Genomic DNA, 14,777 nt, shown 5'->3' on the forward strand with positions numbered 1-14,777 from the left:
TAGAACTCTTTTTGCCTCTTCAGATTATGATTCTGATGCAATGAGTAGTTCATATGAATCTTATGATGAAGAAGATGAAGATGGAAAAGGGAAAAAAATGAGACACCAATGGCCTTCTGAGGAAGCATCAATGGACCTTGTTAAGGATGCTAAAATTTGTGCCTTCCTTTTACGAAAAAAACGATTTGGACAGTGGACCAAACTATTGTGTGTGATCAAAGAAAACAAACTGTTGGTAACTAAGCCTTATGGATTTTATTGAAATGCCAGTTGCAGTGTATTTAAGTTCAGAATTATGCTGGAAAGTAATCTGTATGGCTCAGGAGCATTTGCTTAAGTATCACAATTTAATTTGTCTTTTTATAGCTTAGTTCTCCTACACAAAAAAGCAGGTAGCGAGTACCTAACTTCTGCAATATATCTTTGTGGTTTTTCTGAAGTATGATTACTTAACTGGAATAGCATGGGCAGCCAAGACCCAAGCAATATTTGAATTCTGACTGAATTAAAACTAATGATAAAATTTTGCAGAAGATTTAGGCAGGTTGAAAAAGACATATAGAATAATTAGATTGAAGAATATTTAAGAATGTTGTGCAGTGCTGGTACTTGGAAGGCATCTTGACATACAGACATTCAAGTCTTGATTTTGCCCTTTTTCCAAAATCCAGCCCCAATTTAGAATAATTTAAATAATGATACTGTAATAATGGATAGTGCTACATTGGGAGAATAATATAATTATTTCAGCGTCAGTTTCTGACACTGGCTGCTTTTGACAATTGGTTGCCAAAAATTAATCTTGAAAAAATTCTCTATATTGAGAACCTTGATACTGTCGGCATGTTCATTAAAAAAGTGTTGGAAAAGCATAATACTGGAACATGACAGAAATCATTTTTATTTATCTATCAAATTTACATAGTCATCCAACTCACACTTGTCTATGGGCAGTGTGCAACAAAACAAGCAATTAAAAACAAATCTAATATAACCATTACAAACAATTCCACATAAAATAAGACTGTGGGAGAATGGACCAACTCCTACATGCAATACAACCATATTGCAGACTCCATAGGGTCCTCGAACCAGCTGGAAAAAACTCATTTTATGGAGCAGATCCAGACAAATACTATGGTCAATGATATTGAAGACTGCTATGAAATAAAGACAGAATGGATGCACTATCTACATCCTGCCCCTGCCAGAGATCATCCAAAAGCATGACTAAAGCCCAGATGTCAATCCTGGCAGAAGGGTCTCTAGATAATCTGCTTCATAGAGAGTCTATGGAAGCTGCTGGGTAACCACATTCTTCATAGTTTTTCCTTAAATAGGAGAAATTGGAATTGGATGAAAATTGTCCAACAATATTATTCATATTTCAGCTGAGATTAATGCTGGTTTTTAATAACAATTTTTGTCGTCTATTGTAACTATTATTGTCAAAGGGTTTTTTGCCATTGTTAATTTGTGAATAATGGAAAGATGATGTGAATGAAATTGTTTATTTAATGTGAAGTTGATGTTTGCTCAGTGAAGTTTGATTCTCACGTTCTTATTTTTGCCCCTAGTGCTATAAAAGTTCCAAGGAGCAACAGCCTCAGATGGAACTGTTATTGTGTGACTGCAGTATTACATATATTCCCAAAGATAGCAAAAAGAAGAAGCATGAACTGAAAATTGCACACCAAGGTCAGGATGCTCTAGTTCTTGCTGTACAAAGCAAGGAACAGGCAGATCAGTGGCTGAAGGTATGTCACGTTATAATCAGTTCCATTGCTCACCCTTCCATTGATTAATTTAATACAAAGTAGTGATTGATAAAAATGTATTTAAAATGTGTGAAATCTTAGCATAAAATCAAATATGTAAAATATTAATTTCACCCCATCATTAAACTCATAGTGATATAGGAATTCAGCCAATCAACATGTTAAGTAATAAATTAGGGTTGGACAAATAAACATTGCTCCCTTCTGACACTAGCATGATTATTTAATTCCAATAACCTAATAATGTGGGAGAGGACAATTTCTCTTTTGCAAAGTATTAAAGTTTGGAAGCAGCAATAGATTTGCTGACAATTGCAGGTCTAGATGTGTCTTAAATTTATGTGGCTTAAATTAATTATTGGGTAGTTACAGATGCAATTTAGAACAATTATATCTTGTTCAATTCCAGTTAATTTAGATTTTGAAAATAAAACAATACTGAATTTAAAAATTGTACTTAGGCATATGTTGCATATCTGCTTATTTTAAAGGAATTGACCTTCAACTCCAAAGTATTTATTCCTTACAGGTATTTGCTCTTTTAAAGCACTGTCCCAACAATTTAGGTCACAAAACCTAAAACTCTTTAAGACCTGGTTTTGGGGAGATGCCAGCGGACTGACTACTTTTGATCCAAATTAACCCAACCTTGCAGTCTTGTATGGAGAAAAGTGGTGCAATATCCAATTGCCCTTAGATCTGTTTGTTTTTGTTTTTATGGCTGGCACGCTCTTTCATTTCATAATACAGAACATAGGCAGTTGGACCATGTTATTTTCCCCCTGAGGATGGGTTTTCAGAGCACGTGTAGTTGCTTTTTCTCTAGCCAGGGATTGAGGCACAGCTGACCTTCTCTTTAACACTTTCATCTTTAGAGAAATAGTAGTCTTAGGCTTTTCCCTCTCATCTGCAAAAATCTTTGTGGTATACTGATAATGCCTTGATACTTACTGGTCCTATGTTCATGTTTTTTTCTGCTCATCTTCAGACCCCTGTACCTTAGACCTGGGAACAAGAAGAGAGACAGGCAATATTTTCAGGAGCTATATTTCCAAAATTTAATAGATTCTTTTTCATATAAGATATATTTCATATGAGATACTGTACAGATTTAACAAAGAAAAAAAAAACAAGATTGTGCTTATCTATAACTGTCTGCACTTATGTGCCTTGCAGAGTTTATGAAAAAGCACAATAGGAAACTTGCATGCAGATATCAAAGATCTTTTCATAAAAGAAGTTAATACCCAGAACAAATCTTTTTCACCCCAACATATTATTTATTTATTTTGATTGATTGCCAATTAGTATTATTGGGAAGAAAATAAACGTACAGGAAAAAACAACCCACTACAGAATTAAATTATTCTGCCTTAATTCAGCTTTTAGAAATCAATCCAAATAAGATTCATCTAGAAAATATTCTAAACCCAAACCTCTCCAGAACAGAGAAAAAAAATTCATAACTTTTGAGTGAAGCAACTTAGAGATTCCCTTTTGGTGCCTTTAGGCTGCACAGTAGTAAAAAAAACCAAAAAACTTAAATCATACTTAAGGATAATAATACAATATCCTGAAAAGGTAACCACAAAGTTCTGTAGAATTCAAGCTCTATAGCAGTGTTTCTCAACCTTGACCATTTTAAGGCATGTGGACTTCAACTCCCAGAATTCCACAGCCAGCATTGCTGGCTGTGGAATTCTGGGAGTTGAAGTCCACATGCCTTAAAATGGCCAAGGTTGAGAAACACTGCTCTAGAGGCATTTGAAGCTCAAATTGGGACTTGGGATTAGGTAGGAAACTAGTGCCATAGAGCTAGATTAATACTACTTTTAGAATATTAATGTTTTTATTCTTGCATTTAATTTGACAGTTTGCAAAACTCTTAATCTTCCCTTTGGGGACTGAACAGAAGGGTAGACTGGCAGCAGACACATATCTCTCCTTACTCTGTTAAAACATCCCTAGTTCCTAATTTTGTAGCAAACAGTTTGGGATGGAAACAGCTGTCCTGATAACAGTGAGGGCCTGGGTTCTGTCTTGCTGGAACCATGACATCTATCTTTTGAAAGAATGCATGATTTCATAGGCACAGCTCACGGCCAAATTATTCTCTTTGTCCTCTCTCTGACATCTGTGTCTTTTGTAGCCAAAACTAATTGCCTCTGGGATGAACAGATACTGAAAACATGAGCAATATCCTAAGGGTCACTGAAGAGGCAGAAGCAAAAATACAGAATACAGAAATACTTGCACAGCTAAAAGGGATACTTAAATTGAAATACAAATCACATACATTTTTTAAAGAAAAATCCATATAGATATGCTGTTTAATATATTAAAGCAACAGCATTTTCTTTAGCTTATGGTATGGAAGGGGGAGAATAAGCAGGTTAGGATTTTTTGATGAAGGAAAAACAGGAAGAAGCAACTTAAATTTTGTTTCTGTCATATTCTGTAATAAAAGAAATATTTTGGTATTGTAGGAATTATACATTTTATCTTACTAATAGTCCAAGAGCTGTAATCTAGAAATTGGGGGTAAGCATATTGTTCTGCTTAAGCATATTTTATTCCAGGCCTGAAAAGCAAATCTCTTGGAACATGCATTCTTGTCCTACAGAACAATTTTCAAATATCTCAGAAGAGGACCTGGAAGAGGAATCATTTTGCTTACAGTTTGTCCCAGAATTAGTACTGCTTACAGAATTCCCACAGGGAGTGCATGATAGCAGTTTTCAAAAGAATTTTGAAACATTGTAAGAATGATAGGCACATGTTGGAAGATTAACTAATCTCATTATGCTTTTGAGGAGAAGGGTAAAGGTTTTCTCTTTAACCACTACCATCAGCTTTATTTGAAAGCAGATTCCACTGCCTCTCTTATTCAGAGTGTTTGTGCAGTCAATGGAGGGGAGGTGGGGATAGCATTGCCTGGTGTTATATTGTTTGTGTTACAAGAATTTACTGCCTTTCAGTCAATGTCTCTGGTAGACCCAAAGAATTTTGGCTGAAGTAACTCCTTGCTGCTGTTACCTATAAAGAACTCTCATTGTGGCAGAGTTTTGTGCTAAGATTTGCTACATTCATTAAATAGTGGTTATATGAAACTATGGAAGTTAAGCAAAAATGGATAGGTGGAAATGCTGGTTCCAAATAGAGTTGTTAAGCAAGAACTAACCTGTACAGCAGCATCTTATTGTACGAGAGGAAGTGGTTCAGTCCATCAATAAGATCAGTTGCAAGTAAAAATAACAAGAAATATGCCATCTCTTTCTCTTTTTTTTTCAATACAACGATATTTTTATAGTAAAATTAAATTCTTGGTATTCCTTTATTTTCAAACCATACAATATTATATGTAAAGAAGAAAATAAAAATTCTATCCATATTCATTACAATTTAGGATAACAGTGTTAGAAGCAGTATAACATTGATTATAACAGGATTTATTTCAGACGAAGTTAAATTTAACATTGAAAAGGAAGGGATAAAAGAAGAACACACTGTGACCTACATAGATGTATTTGTTATTTAATAAATGTTTCAAGTGTTAAGCTAAGTTATTTTTAAGTTAATTTGCCCATCTTTTAATTTATAGTAATGTAACTTCCATTGTTTATTTTTATTGTTTCATTGCTTTGCTATTGTTGTTTTTACATTTTTTAATCATTATTTTTCGGTTTTACTGTTGTAAGCCGCCCAGATAGAGCCCCATAGCAGGATGGGGTGGCAAATAAATTTAAGCAAACAAATAAATAAATATTTGATATTGAAGCTCCATTGTATTGTTACTTGATGTGTGTATGTGAGTGTGATTGTATGTGTGTAATGTTTATACAGGTTATCCTCAACCTACAACAATTTGTTTGATGACCGTTTGAACTTTCAACAGCACTGAAAAAAGTAACTTAAGATGGTTTTTCAAACTTATGACCATTACAGTATCCGCATGATCAAAATTCAGATGCTTGACAACTGACTCATTTTTATGATTGCTGCAGTGTCCCAGTTCATGTGATCCCCTTTTGCTACCTTCTGACAAGCAAAGTCAGTGGGGAAGCCATATTCACTTAACAACCATGTTACTACCTTAACAACTGCAGTGATTCACTTAAGAACTGGGGCAAGAAAAGTTGTAAAATGGGGCAAAATGGAAATTTGGGGCTCAATTGTGATCGTAAGTTAAGGACTACCTGTACATGTTGATAAAAAGAAAACATAAATAGACAAAGTAAGTTCATAAAATTAAAATACTAAGAGTAAATAAGATAAAATAATTGAATTTTTAAAAACAGCTATTATACCTCTTTTCAGTTTAAACTTGAGTTGAAAAGTTCAATTTGAATTTAAGCTGTCTAGCAATTTTCTAGGTGCATATGTACATAAAAGGGGAAGAACTGGATGACAAGAAGGAATGTTAAATCTAATTAAAATCTAAATCTAATGACAATTGACTATTAAATCTAATAAGAAACAGAAGGACAACTACGGCCATAAGACATAAGCATTCCTCTGTCCAGAATGAAAAGCCTCAGATATGGAATTGAACTTTTTATCTGTAGCTTTAATGCCTCCTTCATGTCAGGCATAAAATGCTAACTGAGTAAATGGCAGATACCCTAGCAAATTCTCATTCTCTAACTATCAAGATTATAACTGGTCATTCATTTTTTTAATATCATCATTTCCTTTCAGTATAAGCTTTTGTGAGTTTTTTTAAGTTTTAAGCATGATACCAATGAACATATTTTTCTATTCTTTAAAGGTAATAAAGGAAGTTTGCAGCACCTACGTTAGCACAGTAGATTCAGATGGACCATCATCTAATTCTGTATATAAGACTGATCTTGAAAAGGTAATTAAATTTGAAACAACAAAATACAATATGATGGTTTCAGGTTGTTCAGAAATCATTATGAACCAGGAATCCTGAATTATTAATTCTCCAAGGAGATGGACAGTAGTGTGCTGGTTCATGCAGCCCATTCATCTTTGCTTTAGTCTTCTGTCCATGTGAGGTTCCCAAACAAATTTAGCAGGAGTGAAGTTGGGGTGGTGGTTTGTTTATTTTAATATGTAAGTAAGGCAAGATTGTAAACTAAATACAAACTAGAAGTTATGGTGTAGCCCATAAATATACATTATACTGTGGTGTCTCCTCAGATTATATATACACCATGGCTTAATAAAGTATGAGCTGTAGGATCAAGTGATGTGCCGACCTGGCTAAAGAATCAAATGTCACTAGTTTCTATAACATTTAAAGTAAAATGCTAAATTTCATTGTCACTATTAGAAATCAAGATTTATCAATGTTGCTAATTTCTGTGCCTATGTATAATTTCCCTATTCTATATTATAGAGATAGCAATAAATGCTTTTTCTTCAAAAACAGGTTTAGTGTATTTGATCTCTTTACATTTTTGGTTGGCTTATATCAAAAAAATAATATATGATACGTTTATTTGTGGACGAAATCTAAATAACAAATGTCCTTATGCTGTGTGTCAGAGCATAAAGTACAGGGTAGATTGATTGTGGTAGTATGGGATATGGAAAATACAGTACTGCTGAAAATTAAAATTATACACTATGATGTATTTACATTGGAAAAAAGTTGCCCATGCCATTGCTGTTTCTTGTAAAATAAAAGTGGGGATGAAGATGTCTAAGTTACAGACTTTGGAGAGTTATCTGGAATAGTAAGAATTGCAAGGACACCTGTGAGGCTTGTCTTGTCTCAGAGGTTTTCTTTTATTTAATTATTTTTAAATGTTATTGAAATTCTGCTCTCTCTTAGGAATGTCTTAAATATTCACAGGCACTTACTGTCAGCTGTATAAGGTAGATCAGTTTAAGAAATACATAGAAATACAGGGCAGACCTAAAGCTACTTTTATCAGAACAGCTTTAGGTACAGAATTTTGCAATTCTGAACTTCCTCCCCCCCCCCCTTTAACTTAAGGAGAGAGGCTGCCTGAGGCATTTTTGCACTTGCTTGATCTAGGCTCACTTATCTGACCATTGCCATGGTAGCAGATGTTCCCTATGCCCTTGAAGGCTACCCTCTATTTCCACAGCACTTATATTTTAAAACCACAAGGGATGATGATGATGCTGATGGTGCTGATGATTTTTTTAAATTTCTAATCCACTCAATAACTAACATTTTCTGGGGGATTAAAAACAATAAAAGAAGAAAATAAAACTAATAAAATATTTAAGTTTAGCATGCTTACTTTTCTCTATTATTATTACTTTCTTTTTACTATATGCCTATTTACAGGAGTGCGTGTGGGGATGCTAAAAAAAATGATGGTAACCACAACTATGTAATCAAAATATAGATTAAAATAATGCAAACCTATTACTCCACTATATACCATTCCCCTTATATAAGCTGGTTAATTTTTAAAAACATGTTTTCATATTACCATGATCAGAAGAAACATTTCTTTTAAAAAAAGAATTAAACAAAAATAAAAGACATTTTTTAAGCTGCTACTGTGATGGTTATTTCTGGCCTAATGTTTGCCAAAGGGATCTCTGCCTATTTGTGAATGCAAGTATTTTAAGAACAGGCAGCTCCATTAATCAAACATTATTTGAAATTGAGTACAGTGAAGGAAAGCTAATTTTTTCTTGAATAAAGAAATAGATGATTAAACCATTTTAAAACAAAAAAGGATGTACTGGTAGTCCTTGACTTACAACCACAATTGAGCCCAAAATTTCTGTTCCTAAGCAAGGCAGCTGTGAGTTTTGTCCTATTTTACAACCTTTTTGACTCAGTTGTTAAATGAATCACTGCAGTTGTTAAGTGAATCATGTGGTTGTTAAGCGAATCAGGCTTCCCTTTCGACTTCACTTGTCAAAAGCTGGCTAGGACAGTACAACTGTCATAAATACATGCCAGCTACCAAGCGCCCAAATTTGGATCATGTGACCAACAGTCGTAAATTTCCTCAGTGCCAATGAGTGGTCACTAAACAAATGGTTGTAAGTGAAGGAATACCTGTGTGCATTTCTGTACTGAGTGGAATGAAATAGAGGCTAGTTGGAGAAACAGCTTTTTATTTACTTTGTAAATAAATTGCTATTGTTACATATAGTATTATAAATGCATAAAATAAATCTGCCATTTTCTTTAGCATACTTTAGATATTACAGACAAATTGTACATATGCTGCATGTTCATGTACAAAATTGTTTTTGCTCTTTTACACATGCTTAAAATTCAGTTTGAATTTAATAGATGATCTCATTTAATAGATATTTCTTTAGTCAGTTAAATGGGGAGTTTACTTAATGTTACAGTAAAAAAGCCTTTAAAGTTACAATGGTAGCAGAATGCCAAGAAGTGATTACAATATTCACACATTATTCCCTGTGAACATTGTGTATATCAGTTTTATGTTGAGCATAAGATGAAACACTTGAATGGTAAAAAACATTATTCCTGACAAAAATAATTCTTGGATATGTTGTGTTTGCCTCATGGTAGATAATGTTTTGTCATTTGATTCACGACAGATTATTTCCACTGTAACTACATTAATAATTCTTTTTCCATCCAGAAACTGTCCTTAGAAAGACCAAGTTCTGATGGAGAAGGTGTGGTAGAAAATGGCATAACCAATGTTTGTAATGGGAAAGAACATGGTAAGATGCTGCTAATAGCGCTCAAGTCAAATCACAATATTCACAAGCATTGTATGCTGAGAAAATGTCAATAATACATTTTCATAGGCATAGCCCTAGAAGGAAATGAAAGGTCAGTTCCCTGAATGTAAAACCTCTTATTGTCAATGGGAATAGTAATGGTTGTATCAAGATAGTAGGCAGACCTAAGGATACTTTTAAAAAATGAAGACATTTTTTAAAAAATATAATTTAAATTTAATTTTCTTAATTAACTTTTAATTTTCTAGACTTCACCAGAAATTTAGAAGGAAATGAAAACATGAAAAATCAACATTCAGTTGATCTGAAAAAAACTGGACCCTATACTTGCGGGAAAACATTATAGGAAGGGGAAAAAAGGAAAAACATCAAGCTGCTTAGCACTTCTTAGAACACTAATAGGTATAGTCTTGACCTTTTAATTGTGGTGAGAGTATGAATAATGAATAGAAGCTTAACTGTTTTTAATGACATTAAAAAAAAATAGGGTGAAAAAATGGAAATTAGAAAGGATTAATTTAAAGTGTCAACTTCTTAAATAGTGGTACATGAAAGGAAATCACAAATATGAGAAGATAAAAAAATTTAGAAAAGAAAAGAAAAAATGAAGCTAATTACAAAGTTAATCCAAAGATTTAAAAGACACTTAATTGATTATATTGTCTTAAAGTACTTCATTAGCAGCTTTCTTTTAAAAACTCAAAGTTCCCAACCAGTCTAAAAACCCACAATTCATATATGAGAGAGAATTCCCTGCAAGTAATTAAAAGTGGAATTAGGATGCTCATGAGTACCCTTTACCACAACAAATTTGTGATTTAATTAATGCTTTATTGAAGGATGATAGGGATTGGATACTATAGACTTCCTGATGTTATCATTATCCCTAATAGCAGCAGTCAACATTGCCAGCAAGATCAAGAGGCTCAGAATTCAGTTCTGAGTAGTTTTTTGAGCCATAAAAGACCATAAGGCTGGGATCAATTTTCAGTTTCTGAGTATTTTGTTGAATAATAAAAAAGTAATGCTTTGGAATTCAAGTAGACTCTGTTATGCAAAACAAAACATATTACAAGGATTGCCCAGGTGGTGCTCTGAATGGACACTCTATATTGAGAATATAATTGCTTTAAGTTTGGTCAATTTATAGATGTCTTATGAAATAGCCAGTTGGACAGCCAGCTTTGCCTCCAAATCATTCAATATACTATTGAGCCTTTTGCTCTTTCATTTCTAAACCAAAATGGACTTTAAGAGAAGATGCGAAGTTGATGAAATTAAGACTATCAAGTACAAATGTGCAGAAAGTCAAATTGTTATAAGCTATTAATATTTGTTAGGTTAAATGTGTGTGCAAATTTTGCATTTACCTAACTTAATCTAGAAAATGTAGAAAAAAGGTGGGCTTCAATCACACAGTCACAACATCATCATGACATTTTTGAAAATACTCCATCCTCTGAGATGGGCCATTAACAGAATTTCCAAGAAAGAAATTCATGAATTTTATCAACAGTATCTTCCATTACTGCTAAGCTCAATGATTGCCTAGCACCACAAATAATACCAGAAGCTGGATTAAATTATTTTTTTTTAAAAAAAATCTCACAATTCCCAGACCTCATGTTGTCTGGGATATGGCTAGAAGACTTGAAAGGTATCTTCCTGACGTTATCTAACTTTGTTTGGAAAATTATAATCTCAAGACAGTTGGAACTCCCAGTACTGCTTTTCCCTGAGACACTTTGCCCAGAACATCCTTAAAACTAGAAAGGAAGATCCTGGCCTCCTATAGTGAAACTGGCATGAAGCTGCAGTAAACTCTTAAGCAATTTATGCAGTATAAGCACAGGTTAGAAACTATACTTTTTGTCTGGACAGTCTTTTTTTTTCACAGTTGGGAAAGACTGTATTGAGTAGAAGTATAGTTGCAATGAAGGGCAACATAACCACTCCAGTTAGTAACAGTTAGCCCTGTGATTCTGCTTTTCTGAAGGTCTAGAGTAAGATGGTTTCATTAATTTCAAGTAGGTTGTCTATATCAGGGGTCCCCAACCCCCGGTCCATGGACCGGTACTGGGCCGTGACATGCCAACAACCGGTCCGCACAGACAAGCAAAGCCCCATCCGTGGGACGCAGGCAGCACACAAAACCACGCCCCCTCCAGTCTGCAGAAAAACCTCTCTCCACATAACCGGTCCCTGGTGTCCAAAAGGTTGGGGACCTCTGATCTATATCACATCTTTTCTAGCACATTTTGGGAGGGTGCCATTTTTAGAAGGTAATAAATGTAAAATAATGAGATTTGGGTTGCACATGATTTTTTCACATGATTTCCAATCTTTATCCACATTTATAAGTGCCCTGACAACATTGTCTGCATAATAAGTTCTAATGCTGTTGCCTTTGCATGTTTTTAAAATCTGACTTGGAGTTACTTTTATAAGTAACTTATTTACCTGAGTTTATACAATATGTTTATGCCCTTCTTTCAAAAAATCCTGGCATTTGACATATTTTTATTATTCCAATAAACATGGGCATGGGACATAAGCTTACATTGCCAATTATTGTATTCTTTTTCATTTTTTACATGAAATAATGTCAAATATAAGAAAGTAAGTTTTATTACAATCTTAGACCAGAATAGCAATAGCACTTAAACTTATATACCGCTTCATAGTGCTTTACAGCCCTCTCTAAGTGGTTTACAGAGTCAGCATATTGTCCCCAACAACCCTGGGTCCTTTTTTTACCATTTCTCAGTATACAACCATAGTTGCAAAGAATAAAAAAAGTATAAAAAGTCATGATTTCAACTTCGCCCAATAAAATAGTCTATTTAAATTCTAATTAAGATGCATTGATTCAATAAATACTCATTGCCAAAAAGCAGAATTTAGCAGCTGTCTGTCTATATCACTTCAGGGAACTCTGTCTGCCAATAAATAGTTTTTATAAAATTCCTCAGGATAACATCATTTTTTTTCAATACAGGCAGAATTAATCATGTTAGAACATCAGAATAATGCTTATATGGTTATAGAGTAGGCCCCTCTAACTCAACCTTCCTTCCATTACATTGGCATAATTTTGAGGGATCTGAATGTTACTATATCTACAGTGGACATAAAAAGTCTACGTACTCCTGTTAAAATGCCAGGTTTTTGAGATGTAAAATAATCAGACCAAGATAAATCACTTCAAATGCTTTCCATCTTTAATATAATGTATAAGCTGTATAATTCAATTAAAAACAAACTGAAATATTTTAGGGGGGAAATAACAATAAAAATTTAACAATAAATTGTTTGCATAAGCATGTACACCCTTAAACTAAAACTTGTTGAAAAACATTTTGATTTTATATAAGAGCATTCAGACTTTTTGGGGGAAAGCCTGCAGCATGGCACATCTTGGAAATTTTTGCCTACTTTTCCTTGCAAAAATGCTCCAAATCTGTCAGATTGCAAGGTTCACTTCAGGTTACCCCACAGATTCAACTGGATTCAGGTTCAGGCTTTGCCTGTGCCGTTCCAAAACTTTGATCTTCTTCTGGTGAAGCCATTCTTTTCTTGATTTGAAGGTATGCTTTAGGTTGTTGTCATGTTGAAAGGTGAAATTCCTCTACACCTTCCGCATTTTAGCAGAGACTTGAAGGTTTGGGCCAAAATCGACTGATATTTGGAACTGTTCATAATTCTCTACACTTTGACTAAAGCCCCATTTCCAGCTGAAGAAATGCAAAGCCAAAGCATAATGCTGCCACCACCATACTTCATATTGGGTATGGTGTACTTTTTGCGACTCAGTGTTGTTTTTGTGCCAAACATATTTTTGGGAATTATGGCCAAAAAGTTCAACCTTGGTCTCATCAGACCAAAATAATTTTTTCTCATGCTTTTTGTCAGACCCCATATAGGCTTTTGCAAAACTGTAGCTGGGCTTGGGTTTTTCTTTGTCAGAAAAGGCTTCCATCTTGTCACCCAACCTTACAGCCCAGACATATAAAGAATATGGGAAATTGTTGTCACATATAGTACATGACCAAAACTTGCCAGAAATTCCTGAAGCTTCTTTAATGTTGCTACAGGCGTCTTGGAAGTCTCTTGAACCAGTTTTCTTCTTGTTTTTTCATTAACTTTGGAGAGACATCCAGTTCTTGGTAATGTCATTGTTGTGCCATATTTTCTCCACTTGTTGATGACCATCTTCACTGTATTCCACGGTATATCCAATACTTGGATAAAATTTTGGACCCTTCAGACTGATCTCTTCTAATAATGAGATACCTTTGATGCTTTGTACGTTCATTGCAGGCCATGGCTTTTGCTGTAAGTGGCAACTGAATAAATGTCAGAAAAATCCTACTAGAATAGCTGAACTTTATATGGACTTGATGAGAGTAGCTTTAATTGTTGGCAGGTATGTAGTGACTACTATTTAACATCAGTTTGAATGTGATTGCTTAATTTTGATCACAGCTACAACCCTACTTATAAGAGGGTATGCACACTTATGCAATTATTTTTCCCCTCAAATGATTTCAATTGATTGTTCAGTTCTGTTGTATTGTACAGCTTATATGATATATTAAAGGTGAAATAATTTATCTTGGACTGGTTTTTTTACACTTGAAAAACCTGGCATTTTAATAGGATATAAACTTTTTATATCCATTGTACCTCCAAAAGTTGCCAAGAGGAGGGAACTGAAACAAACTATGGTAAATACCTAGCACAGAAAAGTGTCTCTGGGAAACAGTGAAGTACTAGTAAATTCTTGCAGTTTGTTCCCTTTTTAATATTCTAGATCTTCAAAAGATTTCTTAATAATTCCTACCTTTTTTAACAACTGAAAATAACAAAAGTGGAGGGCAATAATTTTCTTGCAATGTTTTCCACCAAGTAGATAGAAATCTATCAGATGTTATTAATGAAACCAACTCAATTGGAGTCAAGATAAGCCTTAAGTAAGCTAATAAAATTGCTTTACAGAGTCAGCTTCTTAAAAAAAACAATCCTCTAGTCTCAAGGGTAATTCAAGGTACATCAAGGTGTCAGGAGTAAAGAACCTTAAAAAATCTGACTGCTTTTTTGCATGGACCAAAATTGGCAAAAAAATTATAGTTATGCCATATATAGATGTTACATAACTATTTTGGGAACAAATAATACTGTAATGTCTGGGATAAAGTTCCTATACCAACTGATGAAATCTTAAATGGCTGCTGTATTCTTTTAGATTGAGGAAGAAGCACAGTTATCATGGGCTATTTGCTTTCTAGGTATTGGAAAAACACTCAGATATTT

At 34.0% G+C, this 14,777-nt stretch overlaps 1 protein-coding gene across 4 annotated transcripts in view; it reads left to right on the plus strand.

Annotated features, from left to right (window-relative positions):
• Nucleotides 1-14,777, plus strand: part of AFAP1 (actin filament associated protein 1) — a 54,124-nt gene that overhangs the window by 16,972 nt on the left and 22,375 nt on the right. For all 4 annotated transcript variants that reach the window (XM_039325929.1, XM_039325932.1, XM_039325931.1 and 1 more), the window contains exons 5-8: nt 24-235; nt 1,578-1,757; nt 6,547-6,636; nt 9,359-9,443. In XM_039325929.1, coding sequence (XP_039181863.1) covers nt 24-235; nt 1,578-1,757; nt 6,547-6,636; nt 9,359-9,443 — 567 coding nt within the window. The remainder of the gene's footprint in view (nt 1-23; nt 236-1,577; nt 1,758-6,546; nt 6,637-9,358; nt 9,444-14,777) is intronic.

The sequence above is a fragment of the Crotalus tigris genome, unplaced genomic scaffold (assembly GCF_016545835.1).
Source record: "Crotalus tigris isolate CLP2741 ecotype Arizona unplaced genomic scaffold, ASM1654583v1 scf7180000024339.11422700, whole genome shotgun sequence".
NCBI classification, from domain to species: Eukaryota; Metazoa; Chordata; class Lepidosauria; order Squamata; family Viperidae; genus Crotalus; species Crotalus tigris.